This window comes from Hemitrygon akajei, chromosome 1, assembly GCF_048418815.1.
Source record: "Hemitrygon akajei chromosome 1, sHemAka1.3, whole genome shotgun sequence".
NCBI classification, from domain to species: domain Eukaryota; kingdom Metazoa; phylum Chordata; class Chondrichthyes; order Myliobatiformes; family Dasyatidae; genus Hemitrygon; species Hemitrygon akajei.
The window spans coordinates 68421165-68448787 of NC_133124.1; the positions used below are offsets into that span (position 1 = coordinate 68421165).

The 27623-nt window shown below is 46.4% G+C and overlaps 1 protein-coding gene across 1 annotated transcript in view; it reads right to left on the reverse strand.

Annotated features, from left to right (window-relative positions):
• sspo (SCO-spondin) overlaps window positions 1-27623 on the reverse strand; it is a 288864-nt gene that overhangs the window by 150019 nt on the left and 111222 nt on the right. The window contains exons 49-60 of the mRNA XM_073052198.1: window positions 26516-26695; window positions 24909-25031; window positions 20753-20882; window positions 16654-16779; window positions 15657-15748; window positions 14897-15088; window positions 13804-13968; window positions 12533-12785; window positions 8778-8824; window positions 8313-8477; window positions 3951-4079; window positions 3536-3678 (exon numbers count right to left, since the gene is read on the reverse strand). Of these exons, the coding sequence (XP_072908299.1) occupies window positions 3536-3678; window positions 3951-4079; window positions 8313-8477; window positions 8778-8824; window positions 12533-12785; window positions 13804-13968; window positions 14897-15088; window positions 15657-15748; window positions 16654-16779; window positions 20753-20882; window positions 24909-25031; window positions 26516-26695 (1745 nt within the window). The remainder of the gene's footprint in view (window positions 1-3535; window positions 3679-3950; window positions 4080-8312; window positions 8478-8777; window positions 8825-12532; window positions 12786-13803; window positions 13969-14896; window positions 15089-15656; window positions 15749-16653; window positions 16780-20752; window positions 20883-24908; window positions 25032-26515; window positions 26696-27623) is intronic.

Here is a 27623-nt window from a genome sequence, read left to right on the forward strand (position 1 = left end):
TCACCCCATCAGCCACATCCCCTCAATCCCACTCACACCATCAGCCACATCCCCTCAATCCCACTCACCCCATCAGCCACATCCCTCAATTCCACTCACCCCATCAGCCACATCCTTCAATTCCACTCACCCCATCAGCCACATCCCTCAATCCCACTCACCCCATCAGCCACACCCCCTCAATCCCACTCAACCCATTAGCCACATCCCTCAATCCCACTCACACCATCAGCCACATCCCCTCAATCCCACTCACCCCATCAGCCACACCCCCTCAATCCCACTCACCCCATCAGCCACACCCCCTCAATCCCACTCACCCCATCAGCCACATCCCCTCAATCCCACTCACACCATCAGCCACATCCCCTCAATCCCACTCACCCCATCAGCCACATCCTTCAATTCCACTCACCCCATCAGCCACATCCCTCAATCCCACTCACCCCATCAGCCACATTCCTCAATCTCACTCACCTCATCAGCCACATCCCCTCAATCCCACTCACCCCATCACCACATCCCTCAATCCCACTCACCCCATCAGCCATATCCCTCAATCCCACTCACCCCATCACCACATCCCTCAATCCCACTCACCCCATCACCACATCCCTCAATCCCACTCACCCCATCAGCCACATCCCTCAATCCCACTCACCCCATCACCACATCCCTCAATCCCACTCAACCCATCAGCCACATCCCTCAATCCCACTCACACCATCAGCCACATCCCCTCAATCCCACTCACCCCATCAGCCACATCCTTCAATTCCACTCATCCCATCAGCCACATCCCTCAATCCCACTCACCCCATCAGCCACATCCCTCAATCCCACTCACCTCATCAGGCACATCCCTTCAATTCCACTCACCCCATCACCACATCCCTCAATCCCACTCACCCCATCAGCCACATCCCTCAATCCCACTCACCCCATCAGCCACATCCTTCAATCCCACTCACCCCATCAACCACATCCCTCAATCCCACTCACCCCATCAACCACACCCCCCAATCCCACTCACCCCATCAGCCACTTCCCTTCAATTCCTCTCACCCCATCAGCCACATCCCTCAATTCCACTCACCCCATCACCACATCCCTCAATCCCTCTCACCCCATCAGCCACATCCTTCAATTCCACTCACCCCATCAGCCACACCCCCTCAATCCCACTCACCCCATCAGCCACATCCCCTCAATCCCACTCACCCCATCACCACATCCCTCAATCCCACTCACCCCATCAGCCACATCCCTCAATCCCACTCACCCCATCACCACATCCCTCAATCCCACTCACCCCATCAGCCACATCCCCTCAATCCCACTCACCCCATCACCACATCCCTCAATCCCACTCACCCCATCACCACATCCCTCAATCCCACTCACCCCATCAGCCACATCCCTCAATCCCACTCACCCCATCACCACATCCCTCAATCCCACTCAACCCATCAGCCACATCCCTCAATCCCACTCACACCATCAGCCACATCCCCTCAATCCCACTCACCCCATCAGCCACATCCTTCAATTCCACTCACCCCATCAGCCACATCCCTCAATCCCACTCACCCCATCACCACATCCCTCAATTCCACTCACCCCATCAGCCACATCCCTCAATCCCACTCACCTCATCAGGCACATCCCTTCAATTCCACTCACCCCATCAGCCACATCCCTCAATCCCACTCACCCCATCAGCCACATCCTTCAATTTCACTCACCCCATCAGCCACATCCCTCAATCCCACTCACCCCATCAGGCACATCCCCTCAATCCCACTCACCCCATCAGCCACATCCTTCAATCCCACTCACCCCATCAGCCACATCCCCTCAATCCCACTCACCCCATCACCACATCCCTCAATCCCACTCACCCCATCAGCCACATCCCTCAATCCCACTCACCCCATCACCACATCCCTCAATCCCAATCACCCCATCACCACATCCCTCAATCCCACTCACCCCATCAGCCACATCCCTCAATCCCAATCACCCCATCAGCCACATCCCTCAATCCCACTCACCCCATCAGCCACATCCCTCAATCCCACTCACCCCATCACCACATCCCTCAATCCCACTCACCCCATCAGCCACATCCCTCAATCCCACTCACCCCATCAGCCACACCCCCTCAATCCCACTCACCCCATCAGCCACACCCCCTCAATCCCACTCACCCCATCAGCCACATCCCCCTCAATCCCACTCACCCCATCAGCCACATCCCCTCAATCCCACTCACCCCATCAGCCACACCCCCTCAATCCCACTCACCCCATCAGCCACATCCCCCTCAATCCCACTCACCCCATCAGCCACACCCCCTCAATCCCACTCACCCCATCAGCCACATCCCCCTCAATCCCACTCACCCCATCAGCCACATCCTTCAATCCCACTCTCCCCATCACCACATCCCTCAATCCCACTCACCCCATCAGTTACATCCCCTCAATCCCACTCACCCCATCAGCCACACCCCCTCAATCCCACTCACCCCATCAGCCACATCCCCCTCAATCCCACTCACCCCATCAGCCACATCCCTCAATCCCACTCACCCCATCAGCCACATCCCTCAATCCCACTCACCCCATCAGCCACATCCCTCAATCCCACTCACCCCATCAGCCACATCCCTCAATCCCACTCACCCCATCAGCCACATCCTTCAATCCCACTCACCCCATCAGCCACACCCCCTCAATCCCACTCACCTCATCAGCCACATCCCCTCAATCCCACTCACCCCATCAGCCACATCCCTCAATCCCACTCACCCCATCACCACATCCCTCAATCCCACTCACCCCATCAGCCACATCCCTCAATCCCACTCACCCCATCAGCCACACCCCCACAATCCCACTCACCCCATCAGCCACACCCCGTCAATCCCACTCACCCCATCAGCCACACCCCCTCAATCCCACTCACCTCATCAGCCACATCCCCTCAATCCCACTCACCCCATCAGCCACATCCCTCAATCCCACTCACCCCATCAGCCACACCCCCCACACTCACCCCATCAGCCACATCCCTCAATCCCACTCACCCCATCACCACATCCCTCAATCCCACTCACCCCATCAGCCACATCCCTCAATCCCACTCACCCCATCACCACATCCCTCAATCCCACTCACACCATCAGACACACCCTTCACACTCACCCCATCAGCCACGTCCCCTCACACTCACCCCATCAGCCACGTCCCCTCACACTCACCCCATCAGCCATATCCCTCAATCCCACTCACCTCATCAGCCACATCCCTCAATCCCACTCACCTCATCAGCCACATCCCTCAATCCCACTCACCCCATCAGCCACATCCCCTCAAACACATTCACCCATCTTCATCCCATCCATCGAACTAACATTCATTGACAGACTGTGCGAAGTTAGGAGCCTGACAAAGTTTGAGAGAAGCATGGACACAGGGGCCTTGTCCCACCACGGCCATGCCGAGTCAATATAAAGGATTCACTTGCTGACCTGTAGCGCCTGCCCCTCTTGGCAGAAACACCCTGGTCTACACCTCCTGCTGGACACATTCAGCCCAAGCTCTGAGCAAAACACTACTCCATCAGCACAAAGTCGCCATACCATCCCATCGGAGCAGTTGGAAGGAGCCTCTCCTGTGAACAAGAGCAGGCATAAGTGCTTGAATACAAATGGCCATTATCACAGTAACATTACAATGGGAGCTGCCCACATGTTGTCATCTCTACCGTTTTCCATGGTCACTTTACCCATCCCCAGCACTTCTCTCCCTCCTCAATGTTCTGCTCCCTCCTCTGACACTTTGCTCGCTCCCTCCCACCTCTAACAATCCTCACCCTCACCTAACCAGTGCTGTGCCCATGCCAATTTCCCTGAATTACATCCAGGCAAAGATCAGTGCACTTACCACATGGATGGAGGTTACAACTCATCAGCTGACTGCTTTGTGAGGAAGCGTTTGATCTTGTCCGATTCCTGAGCCCTGATCCACAAGATACCGAGCATTCCGACCAGGGCCCCCAGTTACTCCACACATCTGAGAAAGGTGGGGAGTAAGGAACTCCATTAGAGCCTCTTCAACACACCAGGTTAACCCTGGAGTGGAGGCCACTCCCCCTCCACACACACCTCCCAAACAAGAACAGATCCATAGAAACGGAAGCAGAGTCAATATCTCAGGTTGAAGGCCCAAGTACTAACATAAGGTCACTCCTCTTTCACTGAGTTAGAGTTGTACAACACGAGAAACAACCCTTCGGCCCACATGTGGCTAAGCTGATGCAATTTCCCAGCACTTGGCCCACATCCCTTGAAACGTCTGTCATCCATATACCTGTCCACATACTTATTAAGTGTATCTACTGTACCTGCATCAAGCACTTCCTCTGGTAACTGCTGTGTAGAAAAATTACCCCTCAGGTGTTTCATTAAATCTTTCATCTCTAACCTTAAAACTATGTCCTCTAGTTTTCGATTGTCCAGTTCTGGAAAGGAATCTGTTCACCCTGTCTATGCTCCTCCTTTATATACCTCTATGAGATCAGGCCATAGTCTCCTCCCCTCGGAGGCTCTATCTGTCCAAGCCCTCCCTATAACTCAGACCCCTGAGTCCAGGCAACATCCCTGTAAATCATTTTTACATTCTTCCAACTTAATCACATCCTTTCCCAAGCAACCAAATTCGAATACTTAACTCCAAGTGTGGCCTCATCAGCATCCTGTACAAACACACTATGACCCCCAACATTTATGCACAAAATGCCCTGATTGATGAAGGCCAGCATGCCAAAACACTACTTCACCAACCTGTCGAGGTGTAACTCCACTTAAGAGGACAATGCACCTGTACTCCAAGACCTCCCAGTTTTACAATAATACTCAGGGCCCTTTCATTCAATGTGAAAGTCCTACCTTGATTTGTCCTTTTAAAATGTAAAACTTCATAATTACCTAAACTAAATTTTATTTGCCATTTCTCAGCCCAGTTACCCAACTGATCAAGACCCTACCACAATTCTTGATATCCCTCTTCACAATCTAGCACTATACCCATTTCGATGTTATCGGCAAACTTACTAACTATTCCTCATATATTCTCACTCAGATTGGTAATGGGCCTATTTCTGACTCCTAGAGCACACCCTGGTAGTGGGTGCCTAGATCGCACTGTCTGGGCAGACATGATGGGGGCATTCCAGTAGCTCTTAGATAGACACATGAACATGCATTTAATCTGCTCTTCGCTGAGTTGATGTTTAGCTGTGTGCCAGCTCTGGCTGCCCTGGGTTTTGTGTCTGAGCACTCGATTTCATTCTGAATTCCATTTGCTTTATTGTTTGCATCATTTGTGTTTTTTTCCCTCTGCACGTTGGGTATTCGTCAGGTTTTTTAAAATCTGTTCTTTTATGGCTGACTGTAAGGAGATGAATCTCACGGTGGTATAATGCATAGATACTTCAATAATAAATGTACTTTGAATTTTGATTCTACTATGTGCACCATTGTAACAAGTAGCCATCATATGAACAGTATCTGTAGAAGCATGAAGTTCCAGTCTAATGTTGTAAATCCTGACTACGCACAGGCTAGGGAAGTGCAAAGTACTTGGAGAAGAGTGCCAGGATCAGGCAAAGTCAACGTGGATCTGTGAAAGGGAGATCCTGATTAGCCAGTCTGCTGGAATGTTGTGAGGGTGGTGAACCACTGGAACTTTCCATCACAGATAGCAGTTGCAGACAAGCCATTAAACATATCCAGGAATGAGTTAGATATTGTCTTCAGGGTGTCATGGGAGGAAACAGAAACACAAGAGAAACAAAAATCATCAGTCAGGATGAAACTGAATATGGAGAAGGTTTGAAGAGGTGACTGCTCTTACCCCACTCCCATTCTACATATCTACAGTGCCAATTAGGGAAGTGTTGTAAAAGAAACATTACTTTTGAAAAACCTATCAGATTGTTGAAGGTGTTGATAGCCAGAGTAGATATTTGGATTTCTAAAGGCATTTCGTAAAGTATTGTATAAAAGTGGTACATCACATTAACAAAGGAAGGATGGAATACAGAAAGATGTGATAAGCTGATCTGAAGAAAGGTCATCGATCTGAATGTTAACTCTGACTCTTTCTCCACGATTGCTGCCTGACCTGTGGTGTACTTCCATCGGGGCTTTGCAAAACTCCCACTAGAGCAGTGGGTGCAGTTTCATTCTCTGAGGTAGGACAGCTGAATCTCACGATGCAGCACTGCACCTATCCCGTCGGGGTAAGGCCATCTGACTCAGACAGTGAGGACGCTGATCCAATATTCACTGCAGTTTAAAGGAATAAAGGGAAATGTGAGAGATGTAAGCTTCTGAGATAACAGATGGGGTCAGCTGAGATGAGAAAGAATTTCTTCAGGAGGAGGTTAATAAACATTTGGACTCTGAGTTCCGAGGCCTGAGCACACTCCCCTCTACTCGTGGCATACTGTATGTCGTGAAATGTGTTGCTCTGCAGCAGCAGTACATTGCAATACATAATAACAAAAACTATACATTACAGTAAGGAATATATACACAAATATATTAAGTACCAAATTAAAGACCAATATCAGAGTTGTACATGATTGACAATAAAATGAACCTTTGAAATTTGTAGTGCAAAAAGAGGGGGGAAAAAAGAAAAATATTGAGGTAGGGTACATGGACTCAGAAATCTGATGGCAGAGGAGAAGTTGTTCCTGAAACATTGAGTGTATGCCTTCAGGATCCTGTACCTCCTCTTTGATAATAGCAATGGGAAGAGGGCATGTCCTGGGTGATGTGGTCCTCAATGACCTTAAGACATTGCCTTTTGAAGTTATGCATGCTGGGGGGAGGTCTAGTGCTTATGATGGAGCTGACTGAGTTTACAACTTTCTGCAGTTCTTTCTGATCCCATGTAGTGTGTCCCCCCCCCCCCCCCATACCAGACAGTGATGCCATCAGTTAGAATGCTTTCCATGGTACATATGTAGAAATTTGCAAGCATCTTTGATGACAAACCAAGTGTCCTCAAACTCCTAATGAAATATATCCACTGTTGTACCTTCTTTGTAATTCCCCCAACATGTTTTTAGAGATGTTGATATACAGGAACCTGAAACTGCTCACCGTTTCCACTACTGATCCCTCAGTGAGGATGGCTATGTGTTCCCTCAACTTCCCCTTCCTTAAGTCTACAGTCAATTCCTTGGTCTTACTGATAATGAGTGCAAGGCTGTTGTGATACCACTCAACTGGCTGATCTACCTCACTCTTGCACAACTCCTTGTCACCATCTGAAATTCTGCCAACAATAGTTGTGCTATCAGAAAATTTATAGATGGTGTTTGAGCTGTGCCTAGCCACACAGTCATGGCTTGAGAGAGTAGGGCAGTGGGCAAAGGTGGCACCCTTGTTGATCATGAGGAGGAGATATTATTTCCCATCCACAGTGACTGTGGTCTCCCAGTGGGGAAGTCAAGGATCCAGTTGCAGATGGAGGAACAGAAACCCAGCTTACAGAGGCTTGGTCGTTCAGGTTACTTCTTGGGGCTAAATCCTGGAACAACCATACTGTTGGAATTCCTAAGCCACGTAGACACGGACTTCTGGAAAGTTGGGCCTTAAACACCAGCCTTGTCATGTAACTGAGCAACACTGAGTTCTTCCTAACCCCCTCCCCACACCCTCATCCAGTGGTTGGGATCTCATTGACAAAGCTCTCACTGCTCTGTCTAACCTTCATTGCCTCAGAAAGCAGCAAACACTATCAAAGACCCCACCACCCCAGATTCTCTCTTCTTCCCCTTCCCAATCAGGAAGACACATTCCAGCAGGCTCAAGGACAGCTTCTATCCCACCGTTGCAATGCTATTAAATAGGGTAAATGGGAACCCTTGACCTTACAATCTACATCAAAGGACGTGCACTTAAACTAAGAAGGGGCAAGTTCAAAGGAGATACAGTAACTGAGGCAAGTTTATTTTCAACAGAGTATAGGTGCCTGGATGTTGGTGGATGCAAAAATGATACAGACAAGCATTCAAAAGGCTCTCAGACAGGCACAGGAATGTGCAGGAAATGGAAGGATATGGACATTATGTAAGCAGAAGGGATTAGTTATTTATTACTTTTAGTTATTTGATTGTTAACGTAATTAGTTTGGCACAACATTGTGGGCTGAAGGGCCTGTTCCTTTGTTCTATTTGACAATGTTAAACCTATTTCAATTCCAGATCACTGACTGGTTCTTCTGACCCACCTTCACAGAGCTGCAGACTGCAGTGGTCGGTCTCTACCCGGGAGCCCTGACAATCTCTGCCTCCAGCACTGGGGACTGTGGGCAATCGGTACCGGTGTCTGAATCCAACATCACAGGTCTTACTGCAGGAACTCCAGGCTGTCCACTGGCTCCAGACACAGTCCACTGCAAAACACCAGGAGGAACCAATGGGTCAACAATCTGACAGAGCAGTGCGGATAACTGGAGCAGCAGAGAGAGGGGAGGTGGGGTGGTTGGAGGGCAGGGAAGTTGGGATGAAGGTGTGGGGAAGGGAGGATGAGGGAGGCAAGAAGAAAGTTCCAGAAAAGTGAGAGTGGGAAGGTTTGTGAAGGAGGGCAAGGGAGGGGGTGAGACGTGGGAGCGGGGGAGAGGGCTGAGGGGTGCACTGAGCAGTGTAGATGGAGATGTTTAATGATGCACTCAGTTACCCTGTAAATCCAGTACCTGCACAGGGCTCGATCCCACACACCATCTCTCCAGACTGACAGGTACTGCAATAAAACAGCAACAATGAAAAGTGAGGTATGGGGAAGAGTTCAGAGTCACAACAATGCTCCAAGTTCAACTGCAGTATAGGGATTCACACCAGAATCAGGGCAGAGAGAATTGGGGCAACACACACAAACTGCTGGTGGAACGCAGCAGGCCAGGCAGCATCTATAGGGTGAAGCGCTGTTGATGTTTTGGGCCGAGACCCTTCGTCAGGACTGAAAACAGCCTGAAATGTCAACAGTATTTCTTCCTATAGATGCTGCCTGGCCTGCTGCATTCCACCAGCATTTTGTGTGTGTTGCTTGAATTTCCAGCATCTGCAGATTTCCTCGTGTTTGCCAGAGAGAATTGGGGTATCGGGTGGGAGCAACTGGAGTTGCCAAATCTGGAGATGTCAGACCAACACAATCTTCTGAATCAGAATCTGCCATTCTTCCTAATCTGGAGACACTGAAAGTGAATGGTTTTAGTAGTCTGCATGTAACAAGACATGTGTACTGGTTCCATGTGGGTTTGGTCTGATAACTATGATGAAAAAGTGGTTGGAAGTTAACTAAAGCTGGGAATGAATAATCTGGGTCATTTCAGATCTATAGACAGAAAGGAAAAGGATAAGATTAGTACAAAAACACTGAATTACTTCAATCACAGAGTCATACAGCACAGAAACAGGCTGAACTCGTCCATGCAGACCAAAGTACTCATCTAAGCTAACCTGATTTTCACAAAATTGGCTCAAATCCCTAACCTTTCCTATCCATGTACTTTTCCAAATGTATTTTAAATGTTGCTATAGCACAAAATAAATAAATAATTCAAAGAAAGAATAAAGACTGTTCATGGACCATTCAGAAATCTGATGGTGGAGTTGAAGAAGCTGTTCTTAAAACATTGAGTGTGCGTCTTCAGGCTCATGTACCTCTTCCCTGATGGTTAGTAACAGGAAGAGGGTATGTCGTGGATGGTGAAAGGCACTAAGGATGGATTCTGCCTTCTTAACGATGTCCTCAATCGTGGGCAGGGTTGTGCACATGATGGGCCACAACCCTCTGCAGCCTCTAGTGACCCTGTGCAGTGACCCCTCCAAACCAGGCTGCATTGCAAACAGTCAGAATACTCCCCACCATCCATCTCAGAAATCTGGTGATGTACCAGATCTCCTCAAGTCCCTAATGAAGTAGAGCTTGTCATGTGCCTTCTTCAAGACTGTATCAATGTATTGGACCACAATAGATCCTCTGCGATGTTGACACCCAAGAACCTGAAGCTACTTACCTTTTCTACCACTGACACCACCCCTTCCCCCATGAATACAGGTTTGTATTCTCCTGATTTCCACTTCCTGAATTCCACAATCATGTCCTTTGTCTTGCTGAGGTTGAGTGCAGGATTGTTGACATAACACCACTCCAACAGCCAGCCTATCTCACCGCCTTATCGCCATCTGTGTTTCCACCAACAACAGAGAAGTCATTGGTGAATTTATTGATGGTGTCTAAGTTGTGTCTAGCCACACAGTCATGAGTGTAGAGAGAGCAGAGCAGCAGGGTAAGCACATACCCTTGTGTGCCTGTGTTGACTGTCAACAGGGAGGAGACGTTATTACCAATCTGTACAGACTGTGGTCTCCCATGAGGAAGTCAAGGATCCAGCTGCAGAAGGAGATACAGAGGGCCAGGTTGATAAGCTTGTTAATTATTACTGAAGAGATGATGGTGTTGAATGGGAAAAAAAGATGGAAGAGCAGAGTTAAGATGGGAGGCAGCTATTAGGAGATAGACAGAGAGAACAGTGCTGGATTATGTTAAGTAAAAGAGGTGAGAAGGGAACCATTAGAGGAGAAGGGAGAGGTGAATAACTGTAGGAAATTGTCAGTGTTTCAGGCTGAAACATTGACTGTTTCTTTCCTCCCACTGACCTGACTTGATCTGCTGATTGTATGCAGAATCTAGCAACCACAGTCTCTTGTGCCTCCTATAACGGCCTGACTGATGAGAAGATCAGTGTGTCAAATGCCTTCTTCACCAAACCTGCCCACCTGTGATGCCACTTTCAGTGAATTACATGGTCCCTCTGTTCTATCACAGTCCTCAAGACACTACTTTTCACTGCAGAAGTCCTACCCTGGTTTGACTCCCCAAAGTGCAACACTTCGCTTTTATTTGAATTTAAAGCCATTTACCTCCTCTTAGCACACTTTAAAGGTTTTAAATAACCTTCTTCAATGACGATGGCTTTATATGATGTACAGTGGCAAAACAGCAGATTGTGGTGATTTGAGTCTTTCTGTTAGCCAGACACTGTTGAATAATTGGAATACACTGTTGAGAGGAGTGGGAAAAGCTGGGTTGTTGACAGCTTTTAAGGCGTATCTAAACAAGCACTGGAACCAACTGAGCCCAAGTGCTGGAAGATAGCTTCAGTACAGCTAGCTGGCCGAGTAAGGACCAAAAAATTATGATCAGCATCGACAGGGTGGATTTGGCAGAGGGTTGGGATCTTTGACCATAAGATATGTTTTGGGAGGAAGATTGAGAAGAGGCAATGTTTATTAGGGGATGCAGTTCTAAAAGGCCACAAGGACAGTGTGATCAGAGAGGCAGAAGTGATTTGAGGTGTCTAAGAGCTGCAACATGATTTACACTTACACTCAATACCCCTGCCCCTGCTCTTATTCTTGTGTTGGACAGTGCTGTTCCTTTCTGAGGATGGTGCTGGAGAAGATACACTCTGTGTCTGATCCCGGGAGTGTGTGATTGGACAGTGTGGATGGAGCTTCATTCTGTGTCTGATCCTGGGAGTGTGTGATTGGACAGGGCGGAGAGAGCTTCACTCTGTGTCTGATCCCGGGAGTGTGTGATTGGACAATGTGGATGGAGCTTCACTCTGTGTCTGATCCTGGGAGTGTGTGATTGGACAATGTGGATGGAGCTTCACTCTGTGTCTGATCCTGGGAGTGTGTGATTGGACAATGTGGATGGAGCTTCACTCTGTGTCTGATCCTGGGAGTGTGTGATTGGACAATGTGGATGGAGCTTCACTCTGTGTCTGATCCTGGGAGTGTGTGATTGGACAATGTGGATGGAGCTTCACTCTGTGTCTGATCCTGGGAGTGTGTGATTGGACAATGTGGAGGGAGCTTCACTCTGTGTCTGATCCTGGGAGTGTGTGATTGGACAATGTGGAGGGAGCTTCACTCTGTGTCTGATCCTGGGAGTGTGTGATTGGACAGTGTGGAGAGAACTTCACACTGTGTCTGATCCTGGGAGTGTGTGATTGGACAATGTGGAGAGAACTTCACACTGTGTCTGATCCTGGGAGTGTGTGATTGGACAATGTGAATGGAACTTCACTCTGTGTCTGATCCTGGGAGTGTGTGATTGGACAATGTGGAGGGAGCTTCACTCTGTGTCTGATCCTGAGAGTGTGTGATGGGACAGTGTGGAGGGAGCTTCACTCTGTGTCTGATCCTGGGAGTGTGTGATGGGACAGTGTGGAGGGAGCTTCACTCTGTGTCTGATCCTGAGAGTATAGGATGGGATGATGTGGAGAGAGCTTCAGTCTGTGTCTGACCCTGCAAGTGTGTGTTGGGACAACGCAGAGGGAGATTCATTCAATGTCTGTGGGGAAAGGATATGGGAGCTGAGGGGAGATGGGACCTTTAGAGAATATGGAACGATGCCCCATGCAGGGTGAAACACACTTACCAGTTGTTACAGGGGTCCTGGGGAAGACTCGTGCCTGGTTCCAGCCACTGGCCCTGATGGTAGCAGCTGCATTCTTGCGGTGCTACACAGGAGCCATTCTGCAGCATCAGGCCCTGCACACAGTAACAGCCGTCATAACACTGTGTGGTACATTCCACTGTGGCTGCCAGATCCTGACAAGCACGTGGGCATGCTCCCCCTGACTGTATACACTCCTCCACGCTACGATACGTCATTCCTTCCGGGCAGAGCTCTGGTAAAGGAAAAGTGAGTCAAAAGCAACAGGTAACGTAGACAGGAAGAGGTTGGGGCAGCCCAAACCTGATCCTCCAGTAAGACATCCCAGATACCATTCCCCCCCCCCCCCAACCCCCCAACTGTTACCTGATGAGTCATCCTGGACCACTCCCCAGGCTCAGAATACAGGAATGTCCCTTTAGAATAGAGATATGGAGGAATTTCTTCAGCCAGAGGGTGGTGAATCTGTGGAATTCATTGCCCCAGATGGCTGTGGAGAATATGCCATCAGGTGAATTTAAGGCAGAGATTGATACGCAAGAGGGATATGGGGACAAAGTAGGGAATGGGGTTGAAAAGAAACAGCTGTGATTGAATGATGGAACAGACTCAATGGGCTGAATGGCCTAATTCTCTTCCTTAAGGTCTTCTCTGCTTCCTTTTGTTCTGTATGCTTATTAACACTGTGTTAACAAAACACAAAGATTTTCATTGTATACGTGGCCTTGGTATAGATGACAATAACAATTTACCAATTTATTATTTCCATGATTTCATATTCCTCTCTAACTGCAACATCTACATCATTTTGTTATGTTGCGAAGTATTCACTTAGATCTTTCATTCAAGAGAGAGTTAGATAGAGCTCTTATAGATAGCGGGGTCAAGGGATATGGGGAGAGGGCAGGAACGGGGTACTGATTGTGTATGATCAGCCATGATCACAGTGAATGGCGGTGCTGGCTAGAAGGGCCGAATGGCCTACTCCTGCACCGACTGTCTATTGACTGTCAGCGTTCTGTCGCCCGGGGCCCCACATATTCCACCATTACACATTACTCCACAATGTTCAGCTTTTTCATGATTTTACTGCCAAAATAGTATAACTCACACTCTTTACCCTCTTATTCCTTCTAAACCACTGGTTACCTCTGAATGTTGGAGGAGGAGAGCAAATTTCTCCTGGACAATAATCCATAGTCTCAGTATTTTAATAATTTCAAGATTTAACAATTCGGTGCAGGCTGTCTTACTGTCACAGGGCTGAGTGTTACAATCTCGTGTTTGGATGTGAGGTCCTGCACATTCGACTCCTCCATCAACTGCCAGCGGATTCATACAGCTTCGATTTCTGGTCTGGACTCCAGAATTACAGAGGGAGCTGCACTGGGACCAGTGACTCCAGGAATTCCATCCCCCTGCCATTGGAAAACACAACACAGTGCCTCTTGTAAGCTCAGTGCAGAGACACCGAGCCACCAGCCATGGTGACCAACAAGCAATGGTTCAGATCAGCTTCCTCCCCATCCATCTCACCGTCCCATCCCTTCTCTCCCTATCCATCATTCCCTCCCCATCGATCACACACTCCCCAACCCACCCACCCTCCCCTTCTCACCCCATCAATCATTCCTTCCTCATCCATCACTCATTCTTCAACCCATCCTCCCTCCCCATCCATCACTCACTCCCCAACCCACCCTCCCTCCCCATCCATCACTCACTCCCCAACCCACCCTCCCTCCCCATCAATTTTTACTGTCTCACAGACTCTCCCAATCAGCTTGGGCTCACCTCTCTCATCATTTCTTCCATCCCTCCTTCCCCGCCTCTCTTTCACCAAGTGGCCTCACACACTCACTCACACACTCACACTCACTCACTCACCCTGAACAGAACCACAGAAGAACGGTCTAGCCGAGAACGGAGGGGTTATAACCGAATGACCACAACGGTGCAACGGAACAAGAAAACAACAGAAGGTTTGCTGGCTGCAGCTGCTCAATCTCTTGCTCTCTCTCTCTCTCTCTCCAACAATTGCAACACAACCACAACTACCTCAGCACGAACAGAACTGAACTCTATATTCTCTTATGACAATTCATTTATCCCTAGACTTTGATAGAGCTTGTTTATTACTGTTGATTTTTATTCCTACACTTTTGTTTTCATTATTGCTAACCTGTTTTATATGTATATTGGCATTTTTGATACTGTATGGTTTAGCTTACTAATAAACACCTTTAGTTACAGTACCACCAGACTCCAACATATCCTTCCACTTCTGCTGGTCTGTTAACCCAGTTACGGGGTAGGTAACACAACACTCTGGTAACACACTCGCACCTGCACAGGGCTGCGTAGCACACTGCTCCTCCTGCACACCCTCTCCTGAGCAGCTGGACTCAGCCCCTTCAGGACCCCGGCACCATCGGAACCGTTTCCTCAAGGAAACCTCATCCTCGTCACGGAAGCAGGTCCGACTGCAGGGTGACCACAAAGACCACTCACTCCAGCCTTGGACAGAGACCTCGGCATCTGAGCAGACCACAGGAGAGAGAATTACAACTGTGGTGAGAAGGAGGGAGCGAGGAAGAGGCCAAGGGAGGGAAGGTGAAGAAAGCAGTGAAGGTGGGAATGAAAGTGAAAAAGGGAGAACAATGTAGAGCTGAGGAAGAGAGCAATGCAGCAAATAATGATGGAATGAGAGAGACAGAGAGAGAAACCAGAGACCGGGTGAGATAGATAGAGAGGGTGAGAAGGATAGAGGCAGACAGCATTGGAAATTGGACTAGGAAATCAACTTACAAGGGAAAGGAAAGGATAGTGTGAGTGAGTGATAGAGTCAAAAGAGAACAGGAAGTCAAAGGTCGTGGGGAGGGAGAGCAAATTGGAATGAAGTGGGCGAGGGAGGGATAAGGGAGAATGAGGGAATGCTGGAAAGGGAGAGAGAGGGAATGAAGGAATGACTGAGAAGGCCACATTGACAGTCAGCCAAATGTGGGGATAGGGACACAGGAGAGTGCAGATTCTGGAATCTGGAGCAACACTCAGTCTGCGGGGAATAAGGCAGGTTTGATGCAATCGCTCCCAGAAGTGAACTTACCTGGGTGGCACACAGTGTGACAGCCCTTCACTCCCACACTGTCCCCCACACAGGGGGCACCATCGGCTGAGGCAGTGGGATTTGCTGGAGACCTGCGAGTAAAGCACACATGATTGGTTGAGTATTGTGGGACAGCAAGTTGAAAGAACACATTTGTGGGAAACTGCGTGATCCAGTGCAGTCACTCTGGAATCGGAGGGTCATTGGGAGGAACATCTGTCTTGTGAAATCCCTGCAACGTCAGAACTTGATCAGACCACCCAAACCTCCAAGTAAGACCACGAATAGAGTAAGTTCAGAAGGACAGTTGAATAAGACAGACTGTATTCTAACCACAAGAGATTCTGCAGATGCTGAAAATCTTGAGCAACACACACAAAATATTAAAGGAACTCAGTAAGTCAGGCAGCATCTGCGGAGGGGAATAAACAGTCAGGCCAAGACCCCTTATCAGTATCCCAAAACTTCAGGGGGAAGTCCAGCAGCTTCCTAAAACTGTCAAAACTGGTAGATAGGACAGTGCAGAAGGCAGTTGACGTTCTCCCCGTGACCGCCTGGGTTTCCTCCGGGTGCTCTGGTTTCCTCCAACATTTCAAAGACATATCGGTTGGTAGGTTAATTGATCATTGTAAATTGTCCCATGATTAAGCTAGGGTTAAATTGTAGGTTGTTGGGTGGCCCTGCTCAAAGGACCGGAAAGGGCCGAGACCACGCTGTATTACAATAAATACATAACTATGTGCCCATGATAATACTGCAAGTAAGCTTTTCATTGCACTTGTGTACACGTGTGCTTGTGCATCATGACAATAAACTCGACTTTGAACAAGCAGAGAATGGAGGGGTGTTCAGACAGATGGTATTAGTTTAGATTGGCATCATAGTTGGCACAGACATGATAGGCTGAATGGCCTGTTCCGGTACAGTACTGTACTTATGTTCTGTGGTCTAAGTCCGGCTTTATGTGATGAAGAACAATGAAGAATATTGTTCAAACCTGTATCGCTCCTGAATTCCAACACCACACCGAGGATAGCACGGAGTCCACGATGACCAAGCTGACCAGCCACAATCAGTGGGACAAAGTGAATCATCACAGACCAGGTGGCCCAGCTGACAGACACTGTTGGCAGAACAAATCAGGCATTAGCACAACAAGACATCACTGAGCAATGCACAAGTGCAATGGCTGCTTAGGAGGGTATGATCTTGGCGTCATGGGAAGGGCTGGGGTTCAGCTCTTGTGGTTGGGTTCAGATCAGAGTTAAAGTTAGGGTGCTAATTTGCAGATTGCAGACAAATGCCCCTTCCCTGTTTGCCCCCAATGTAACTAGTCTCAGTGGATCACCGCGCATTCGGCCCATGCCATTAGAGATTGAGGCTTTGTTGGATGGTTTAAGAGTTCCAAAGGAAGGTGTGCATGGTTGGAAGATCAGTTTCACTTCTTCGAACAAACAGAAGCAGGATCAGGCCTGAGTTCCTCCAGCATTTTGTGCATCTTAAACAAGCCTTTCAACACTTTGTGCCTCTTCTGCCACATAGTAAAACGTGGCTGATCCTTTAACTCAGTACCACATCTCTTCAGATCCTGAATATCCAAAAATACATTGACCTCTGTCGTGAATATAGGAGCTGAGATTCCACTCTTCTTGGGAAGAGAATTCCAAAGATTCATCATCCCTTGGATGAAGAAACTTCTCACTATCTAAAATGACCTATCGATTATTTTGAGAAAGTGACTGTTTTGGACTCCTCAGCCAAGGAACTCATCAGCCCTGCATCAGGTTCTGTGACACCCCTATGTAACTTTAAATCAGAAGCTACTCACTTCTCATTCTTTTAAACTCAAACCCACCCATAATTTCTAATTTTGTTTTGACCTTCCAAAGGCCTATGGCTGTCCATACTCATTGCATCCACTAAACATTCTACAACCTCAAAGTGAGATTTAGAAGACATATCCTAGAGATATATAGGAGTGCCAAGGTCAGAGACCCAGGGTGATTTTGATAACAGGTTGTGTGGTAAATAGTGGTAGGGTTGGGGTTAAAGGATTAGTGTCATCACTTCCAATGGAGTTCTTGCTGGTGGACAGAGGCTCTGAAAATGCTTTTCGTAATCTATGGTCTGGATGATCTCGTCTACACTTTGTCCCTTGACAACCTTGGCCTCCCACCTTGCATCATCAACAAAAATACATATTTAGACTAACTCTGTTTTCAGATTGATGACCTGTCTTCTATTACAAGCACACCTTCCTCCAACACTATTGGCTGTTATCCTATGCATCAGCCTTTTGCTTCCTGCAGATACAATATCTACCAGTTCCCCTTTGACAATTGCCTCTGCTTGTAACATCCTCAAACAGGATTTTCTTTGCATAAGATCATATTAACTTGGTTTAATTGCATGAATATTATCTACATGACTACTTACTTCTTCCTAACTATATTCTAGACCTGGAAATTATACGTGGTGAGTCTCACTTCAGTGGTGGACAGGATTTGCAAGTATTTGGAGAAGCACAGTCTGATTTGGGAGAGGCTGGTCATGTCTCACAAGCCTTCTTTGAAGATGTGACAAAGCATAGTGATGAAGGTAGAGCAGTAGACATATTGTATTTGGATTTTGAGTAAAACGCTTAGAAACATAGAAAACCTACAGCACAATACAGGCCCTTCGGCCCACAAAGCTGTGCCAAACATGTCCTTACCTTAGAAATTACTTAGGGTTACCCATAGCCCTATTTTTCTGCACTCCACGTACTTGTCCAGGAGTCTCTTAAAAGACCCTATCATATCCGCCTCCACTACTGCCGCTGGCAGCCCTATTCCACGCACTCACCACTGACATCTCCTCTATACCTACTTCCAAGCACCTTAAAACTGTGCCCTCTTGTGTTAGTCATTTCAGCCCTGGGAAAAAGCCTCTGAATATCCACACGATCAATGCCTTTCATCATCTAATACACTTTTATCAGGTCACCTCTCATCCTCCGTCGCTCCATGGAGAAAAGGCCGAGTTCGCTCTACCTATTCGCATAAGGCATGCTCCCCAATCCAGGCAACATCCTTGTAAATCTCCTCTGCACCTTTTCTATGGTTTCCACATCCTTCCTGTAGTGAGGCGACCAGAACTGAGCACAGTACTCCAAGTAGGGTCTGACCAGGGTGCTATATAGCTGCAACATTACCTAAATTCAATCCCACAGTTGATGAAGGCCAATGCACCGTATGCTTTCTTAACCACAGAGTCAACCTGCGCAGCAGCTTTAAGTGGGCAGAGTTTGATAAGGTTCCCCATGGTAGGCACATTCAGAAAGTCAGAAGTCCTGGGATCTAAGGAAATCTGGGTATGTGGATACTGAATTGGTTTACCCCCAAAAGGCAGAGGGTGGTAGTGGATGGCGAGTATTCTGCCTAGAGATTGGTAACCAGTGATGTTCCGCAGGGATCTGTTCTGGGACCCCTGCTCTTTGTAATTTTTATAATGACTTGAATGAGAAGGTGGTTTAGTAGGTGTGCATATGACATGAAGGTTGGTGAAGTGTGGATGGTGTGGAGGATTGCACAAGATATTGACAGGATGCAGAGCTGGGCTGGGAAGTTGCAAATGGAGCTCTACCTGGAAAAGTGTGAAGTGATTCATTTTGGGAAGTTGACTTTGAAGTCAGAGTACAAGGTTACCGGCAGGATTATTAGCAGTGTGAACAGAGGGCTCTTGGGGTCCATGTCCATAGATTCCTTCAAGTTGCTGTGTAAGTTGATAGGATTGTTGAGGAGGCATATGGTGTGTTGGTGTTCACTAGGAAGGAGGATTGAGTTGTGAAGTATTGTTACAGCTCTATAAATCCTTGGCTAGACCACAATGGGAATATCGTGTTCGGTTCTGTTCGCCTCATTATAGAAAGGATGTGGAAGCTTTGGAGAGAGTGGAGGAGATGTACCAGGATGCTGCCTCAACTGAAGGTTGAGCAAGCTAGGATAAAAAGTGACTTGCTAGAGGTGTACAAGATGATAAGGGGCAGATAGACTTGTTTTCCCAGTGCAGTAATGGCTAATACAAGGGGGCAGAATTTTAAGGTGACTGGAGGTAAATATGGAAGGGATGTCAGAGGTAAATATTTTAACAGAGAATGGTTGGTGCATTGCCAGGGGTGGTAGTAGAGGCAAGTACATTAGGGACATTTAAGAGATGCTTAGGTACATGGATTATAAAAAAGTGAGTTATATAGGAGGGAAGGGTTAAATTGATCTTAAAGTTAAAATTTCAGCACAACATTGTGAGCCAAAGAGCCTGTACTAATCTGTGCTGTACTTGTCTATGTTCTTTATAATCCAACATCTCACCAAACACAGATGTAAATTAACAGGTCTGAAATTTTCTTATTTAATGTTCCTCCCTTTCTGACATAGGAGTCACACTTGAAGTTTTCCAATCCACCAGAATCCAACTGGATGTCGTTGTATTTTGGTGCATTGCTGGTTTGGCCATTATTTGTTATATACATTAACAATTTAAATGTGTATATAGAAGGTATGGTTGGTGAGTTTGCAGATAACTTGAACATTGATGGTGTTGATGATGACAGTCACAAGTCAAGGAACAGCATTGAGCAGCTGGTAAATTGGGCAGAGCAATGGTAAATGGGGTTAATGAGAGTTGATCAGTCTGTTAACAGTGGGACAACGAATGATAGGATCCCAGGGAGAACTGAGAATCAAAGAAACCTCGGCGTATAATCCAAAGAACCTCGAAGGCAGCAGTGGAGGTAGATAAAGAGGTGAAAGCAGCATTTGTATACTGGGGTTCAATAGCTGGGGTGTTGAGTAAAAGATCAGGGGCGTTGAGTAAATGATCAGGGCAGTTACAGGACAACTTTGAAAACCCCGGTTAGACTACAGCTGGAGAACTGTGTAACATTTAATAGTCACACTTTGCAAGGATGTGACTGCACTGGAGAAGGTGCAGAGGAGATTTAACAGGATGTGGCCAGGGATGAAGTGTTTTAGTTGTGAGGAAAGACTGGACTGGCTCGGTTTGTGCTCTTTGAATAGCAACCTTTTCTGAGGAACAAGATGAGAAGAATTTGTTACCAGCGACTGCAATTATTGATCACGATGACTTCTCCAGGTTGGTAGCTCTCAGAGTTGAGATGGCAGCGACACATGGTGACATTCACACAGCGCTGGTCCTGAAGGAATAGGTTCTCAGGACATCGGCAGCCTGGAATAAACAAACTGAGGGTAAAATCCTGCTAAACTATTCAGATCCTTGTGCTGCACAAACCCTGTGAAGTCCCAGCAAGGAGCCAGTCGAGGCCCCAGCAAGAGACTAGTTGAAGAACTCACTCAGTAATTATATTTGTGGTTTTCTAAGGGAATCAGCACAGAGCAGACTGCAGAGCCGAGAGGAAGGCACAATCATATATTGATGGGAAACTGTCAGTCCAGAAAGCTGAACAGACAGCAGGTTAACAAGATGACTGAAAGGAACACACAGCTAAACTGTAAAATTAATCTCAAGTAGTTCATGGTGACATATACAAATGTTGATAATAAATTTACTCTGACTGAGTAAGACAGACAGACTGAGGATTGATCAGTGTCAATGAATACGATATTGATACCATCAAACAGACAAAGCTGAAGTAGGGCATTTGTGCGTGTGTGGGGGGGTGTAACTAAAAATGATGGTGGCAGTGTGATGTGATTAAGGCGTCCATCACCACAGTAATGATACAGGATGTCCTAGAAGGCTCTTCATGACACATTGGTAAGGTCGCACTTAAAAAGAGATCGGGGAGGGTCACTGGGAGGAGTGGGGAACATGAAATATTACAGCCTAATAAAAGTCCCAAACAATTTTTATATTAATGGAAAGAGGATAATCAGAAAAAGAATAGTGTCCTTTAGGGGCCAAAATAACAACCAATGTGTGGAATCAGAGGCTGGAGGTGAAGTCTTCAGGGAATCTTTCCCATCTGTATTCACTAAGGAGAAAGTCATTGTAGTTAGAGACTTCAGGGTGGGATAGAGTGAAATTCAATAACATTGCATGAAAAAGGAGAAGCTATGAGTCTCCTGTTAGGCTAAACGTAGAATAAATCCTTGAGACCTGATGAGATTTATCTCAGACTACAGTGAGAGACAAGGGAGGAGCTTGCTGGGACCCTGACAGAGATATTTAACTTTTCCCTGGTCATTGCTGGTGCAACTTGTATTTAGGGGACAGTAAGGATAAACGCGGTAACTATAGCTTGTTGTATGGAAGTTAATGAAAACATTTCTGGGGATCAGGTAAAATCTACACTGGGAAACTAATCAAAGGCAATCAGATTGGCTTTACCACAAGGACATGATACAGTCACAAAGTAATACAACATGGAGACAAGCCCTTCCTATCCATGTACATATCCAAATATCTTCTGAATGCTGGTATTGTACCTGTCTCAAATATTTCTTTGAGCAGCTTATTCTGCATACTGACCATTTCGGGCAAATGTTGCTCTCGGGACCCTATTAAGTCTTTCACCTATTACCGTAAACCTATGGCCGGGCCTAGGAAAAGGAGTGCATTCACTGATCTGTACCCCTCATGATTTTACACACCTCTGTCAGGTCATCCCTGAATCTCCTATGTCCCATGGAATAAAGTCTAACCCTGCCCAATCCCTCCCAACAACTCACTAAAATCCTGCCAACATCCTTCGAAATATTCTCTGCATTCTTTCCAGTTTAATAATAGCTTTCCTATAACTGGGTGACTAAAACTGTCCACAATACTCCAAGTGCAGTCTCACTGTATTTGAAAGCATGTTGCTGGGAGAAATGTGGTTGAAATAGTCTACATAAACTTCATTAAGACCTTCTTGTATCAGTGGTAAGAAAACTCCCTGGGTGAGTGAGCATATCTTATGGGGAAAGGTAAAGTGAGCTGGAGTTTTTCTCTTTGGAGTAAAGGAGGATGAGAGGTGACTTGACAGAGGTGTATAAGATGATAAAAGGCATTGATAGAGTGGACAGCCAGAGATGTTTTCCCAGGGCAATTGCTAATATGAAAGGATATCATTTTAAGATGACTGGATAAAAGTATATGGGGAATGGTAGAGGTTTTTGTTTTTTTTTACACGGAGTGGTAGGTAAATGTAATGCATTGCCAGGGTGGTGTTAGAGGTAGATACATTAGGGACATTTAAGAAACTAAAAATAGAGGGCTATGTGGGAGGAAACATTTAGATTGATCTTGAGCAAGTTAAAAGGTTGGCAGATCATGGGTCAAAGGGCCTTTATGTTCTATGGAACACAATCCCACATAGAAACTGGTCCAGGTTAGAGCCACCTGGTAAATCTCCTCTGCACCCTCTTTGAAGCTTCCACACCCTTCCTATAATGAAGGGACCAGAACTAAACATAAAACTCCAAGTGTGGTCTAAGTAGAGCTTTATACAACTGCAACAGTACCTCACACCTCTTGAGCTTAATCTCCCAACTGATGAAGGCCAACACACCGCATGCAATCTTGACCACCCCATCAACTTGCACAGCACCTTTGAAGGATCCATGGACGTAGACCCTAAAATCTGTCTGTTTCTCCACATTGCCATGGAATACGAGACAGATTGGCAAATTTGATAACTATAAGGAGGAAGACGGTGATGACGCAGGGATATCTTGGCAATTAGAAGCTTGTGACCAATGATGAATGACTGGGATTGGTGTATAGTTCTCACTATTTGTCATATGCACTTGAAAATGAAGAGAGGAGGGATGATCACAAAGACAACAACCAGATTGACGATGTTGATGACAGTTTTCACTTTTACTTTTGTTCATGATTATAACTTTCCCAGTTTCAGTTTGTAAGCACCTATATTTGTCTTCACTAATCTACACTTAGGTACGGCTGTAAATCTGCTCATTAATGCACATATCTAATCAGCCAATCATGCGGCAGCAACTCAATGAATAAAAGCATGCAGACATGGTCAAGAGGTTCAGCTGTTGCTCAGACCAAACATCAGAATGGGATAGAAATGTGATCTAAGTGACTTTGACTGTGGATGATTATTGGTACCAGGTGGGATAGTTTGACTATCTCAGAAACTACTGATCACCTAGGATTTTCCACACACAAGTCTCTGGAGTTTACAGAGAATAGTGCAGAAAACAAAAAAAACATCCAGTGAGCAGTGGTTCAGTGGATGAAAATGCCTTGTTAAAGAGAGAGATCAGAGAACAGCCAGACTGGTTCAAACTGACAGGAAGGCAATAGTACCTACGTGTTACTACAGCAGTGTGCAGAAAAGCATCTCTAAACACATGACAGGTTGAATTTTGAAGTGGGTGGGCTATGGCAGCAGAAGACCATGAGCATACACTCAATGGCCACTTTATGAGGTACATGAACGCTTTTACAGTCAGTCTTCGTTTTACATTCCACAATCGCTCATACTCCTCCTTTCTCCTCTCAAGGAATTGCCTGGCTTCCTTAGCCGAATTCTAGCCTGCTCCTCGCCCACTTACACTCTGATACAGGAGGCTCACCAGACTTATCTGGGAATGGAGGATTGCCTCACAAGGAAAGTTGAACAGAATCTACTCACACAGTACATAATCATCAGGACCTCAGAGAGGGTAAATACAGGAGGACATTTACCCTCATAAGTGAGTGTGGGACTGAGTGATAGACTCAGGATAAGAAAACATATGAATAGGACTGAGATGAGGAAGAGTTTCTACTCTCAGTGTTCCTGACCCAAGAGGCTGAAACTCTTAAAATATTCAAAGCTGAAATGATTGACTTTCAATTAGAAAAGGAATCAAAGATTATGGGAGAGATGAGAGAGTGAATATGGAGAGTTGGATCAATGCTGGCCCAGGTGTGAGAGCAAAACATGCTTCTCTGGAATTGATCAAGTCTTCCCTCAAGTTTCTCTGGTAACAGTACCATCCCCTCAGTCTCCCCATAACATCGGGTGTTGTTGTTTGAGAAACTTCTTGTCTTTGGGTGGGAGGAGGTGACAATGTCATCCATGAGAGGAGACAGGGGAAGGTTAGATAGTATGAATTGGGGGACAAGAGCCTGATGATCCTGACCTAGAGGACAAAAGGATAGCTCTGTCTAGAGGAGCCACTGCCTACACATCTGAAATTGGGTTAAAAGTGCATGGTTCCATTCCACCTCAGTTCAGCTGCCTTAGTGGAGGGGCTCTGATCTGTGATTGCTGTGGATGCAGTTGGCAAATGTTACCTGGTCTGCACACGGAGGTACAGTTTGTGAATGAACTCTGGCCCTGACAGGTTAAAGGGCACGTTTCCAGTCCCTGATGTTCACATTCATCCGCAGAAACATAAACCATCTCAGGACCACAGTCTGAAAGAGAACATAGACCAAGAACTGTTTAGAACTCTAACCCATGCAAGGCATCCCATCTAATAAGCTGATGAAATGTCCCATTTTGGCTTTCAGCTGAGATAAGTTGCAGGATCTGAAACCCCATAGTGACTTCACCATATGTGATTAGACTGCCTCAATTATTCCTCAATTTACTTTCTTCAAAGTGTAACCACCGTTTCAATACTTCGACACAGAATTTCACCATCATTTCCTTTCCCTTGATAACTTTTCTCCACTCAGCATTTCCACGTTTTCTCAGCCTTGATCCTCTCACTGCTGTAGTCGGAGGTTCCCACCTGCTTCATAGCAGTGCCCGAGAGGAGCAGGGTGAGCTGCCTCGAAGACTATCACACAGTTGCACTCACATCTACTGTGATGAAGTGCTTTGAGAGGTTGGTCATGGCCAGAATCAACTCCTGCCTAAGCAAAGAGCTGGACCCACTGCAACTTGCTTATCACCACAACAGTTCTACAGCAGATGCAATCCCACTAGTTCTCAGTTCAGCCTTCGACCATCTGGACAATAGCAATACCTAAATCAGGCTTCTATTTATTGATTATAGCTCAGTGTTCAGCACCATCATACGCTTAGTCCTAATCAACAAGCTCCAAAACTTGGGCTTCTGTACCTCCCTCTGTAACTGGATCCTTAACCTCCTCATTGGGAGACCATCACCCAGGACGTCTTCTTATTGCTGCTATCAAGGAGGAAGTACAGGAGAGTTAAGACACACACTTAGCATTATCGGAACAGTTTCTTCCCTCCCACATCAGATTTCTAATGAACAATGAATCCATGTACACTACCTCACTGTTTTTTCCATCTCTTTTTGCACTACGTAACTTAATTTTAAATATATATATAATATATATTCCTTACTGCAATTTATATTGTGTTTATTACGTATTGCGCTGTACAGCTGCCACAAAACAACAAATTTCACAACATACACAATTGATATTAAACTTGAGTCTGCTTCTCCCATAGTTCATCTTTCATTGCTAGATCTATCCTGAGTATTTTTCTTCCTGATGGACCTTCCCAAAAATACCTCTGATTCCCAACTTCATAGGTTTGATCCTTTCACTTCTGTTCTGTTGGTTTTGGTTCAGATCGTACCATCGCACTAAGCAGAGCCAATCAATGCACAGACGTCTCGCAAACTGCACTGAGGCACAGAGAGACCTCACTAACCACACCAGTGTGCAGAGATCTTGCTAACACTAGCTGACAACAGAGACGTCGCTGACCACACCGGTTCACGAGACGTCACTGACCACACCAGTGCACAAGACGTCACTGACCACACCAGTGCACGAGACATCACTGACCACACCAGTGCACGAGACATCACTGACCACACCGGAAAACAGAGACTCACCAGCTTTACAGGGATGCAGAGACTCACCCACCACACCACAAAACGGGGACCTCACCGACTGCACCAGCGCAAACTCACCAACTGCACCAGGACACAGGTGCCGGTTGCAGGACTCAGTGTCCATCCAGGAGCCTACACACGGTAAGCCTCCATTCTTCGGTGGGGGATTGACGCACTGACGGTGACGGAATCGCACACCACCCCCGCACTTGGCATTGCATGCTGACCATTCAGTCCAGCTGGACCAGCTGCCATTCACTGCCAAGAAACAAGATCAACCATGAGTTACCACTGGAACCAATCACAAAACCCCTCCCCAGGACAAGTTCATTCAGCCCATTGTATGAGACACAGGAACAGGATTGATCCAGGTTAATGAACATAGTGGGGCTGATGTAGCTGTAGTGCTCCATGACTCTGTGATGGGTTAGTGTTTTTACTTCAAAGCAGGATTATAGGTAAGACAGATGAACTTAGAGTCAGGATCTAGAGGTGGAACTATAATACCACTACAGATCCTTGGTTGAGCGAGGGACAGGGCATAACTGCCTGATCAATGTTCCAAGGTTCAGATGTTTCAGACATGGTAGAGAGGGATGTACAGGGGGCAGGGGAGGTACACTACTGACAATGAAGAATGTTACAGCTGCACTTTGAGAGAACATCCTGGAGGATTCATCCATTGAGGCAATGAATTGAATTGAATTAACTTTATTACTTACATCCTTCACATAAATGAGAAGTAAAAATGTTTTTTACATTACGTCTCCATCTAAATGTGCAATGGGCAATTTATAGTAATGTGGGTGGAGTTCAGGAAAAAGAAAGGTGTAGTCACCATCCAGAGACAGAGAAGCAGTTTCAGCGACAGGTTACTATCAATGCAATGCTCCTCAGACAGGATGAAAAGGTCAATACTCCCCAATGCCATTAGGCTTTACAATTCTACCGCCAGGACTTAAGAACTTTTTAAAAGCTATTATTAATGCTTTTTGAGATAGTGATTTAGATGCATATCATATTTTTTTTTACTGAGTTAAGTATTGTATGTAATTAGTTTTGCTACAACAAGTGTATGGGACATTGGAAAAAAGTTGAATTTCCCCATGGGGATGAATAAAGTATCTATCTATCTATCTATCTATATGAGGTTGTACTGTAGGCCTCCCAATAACCAGCAGGAGAG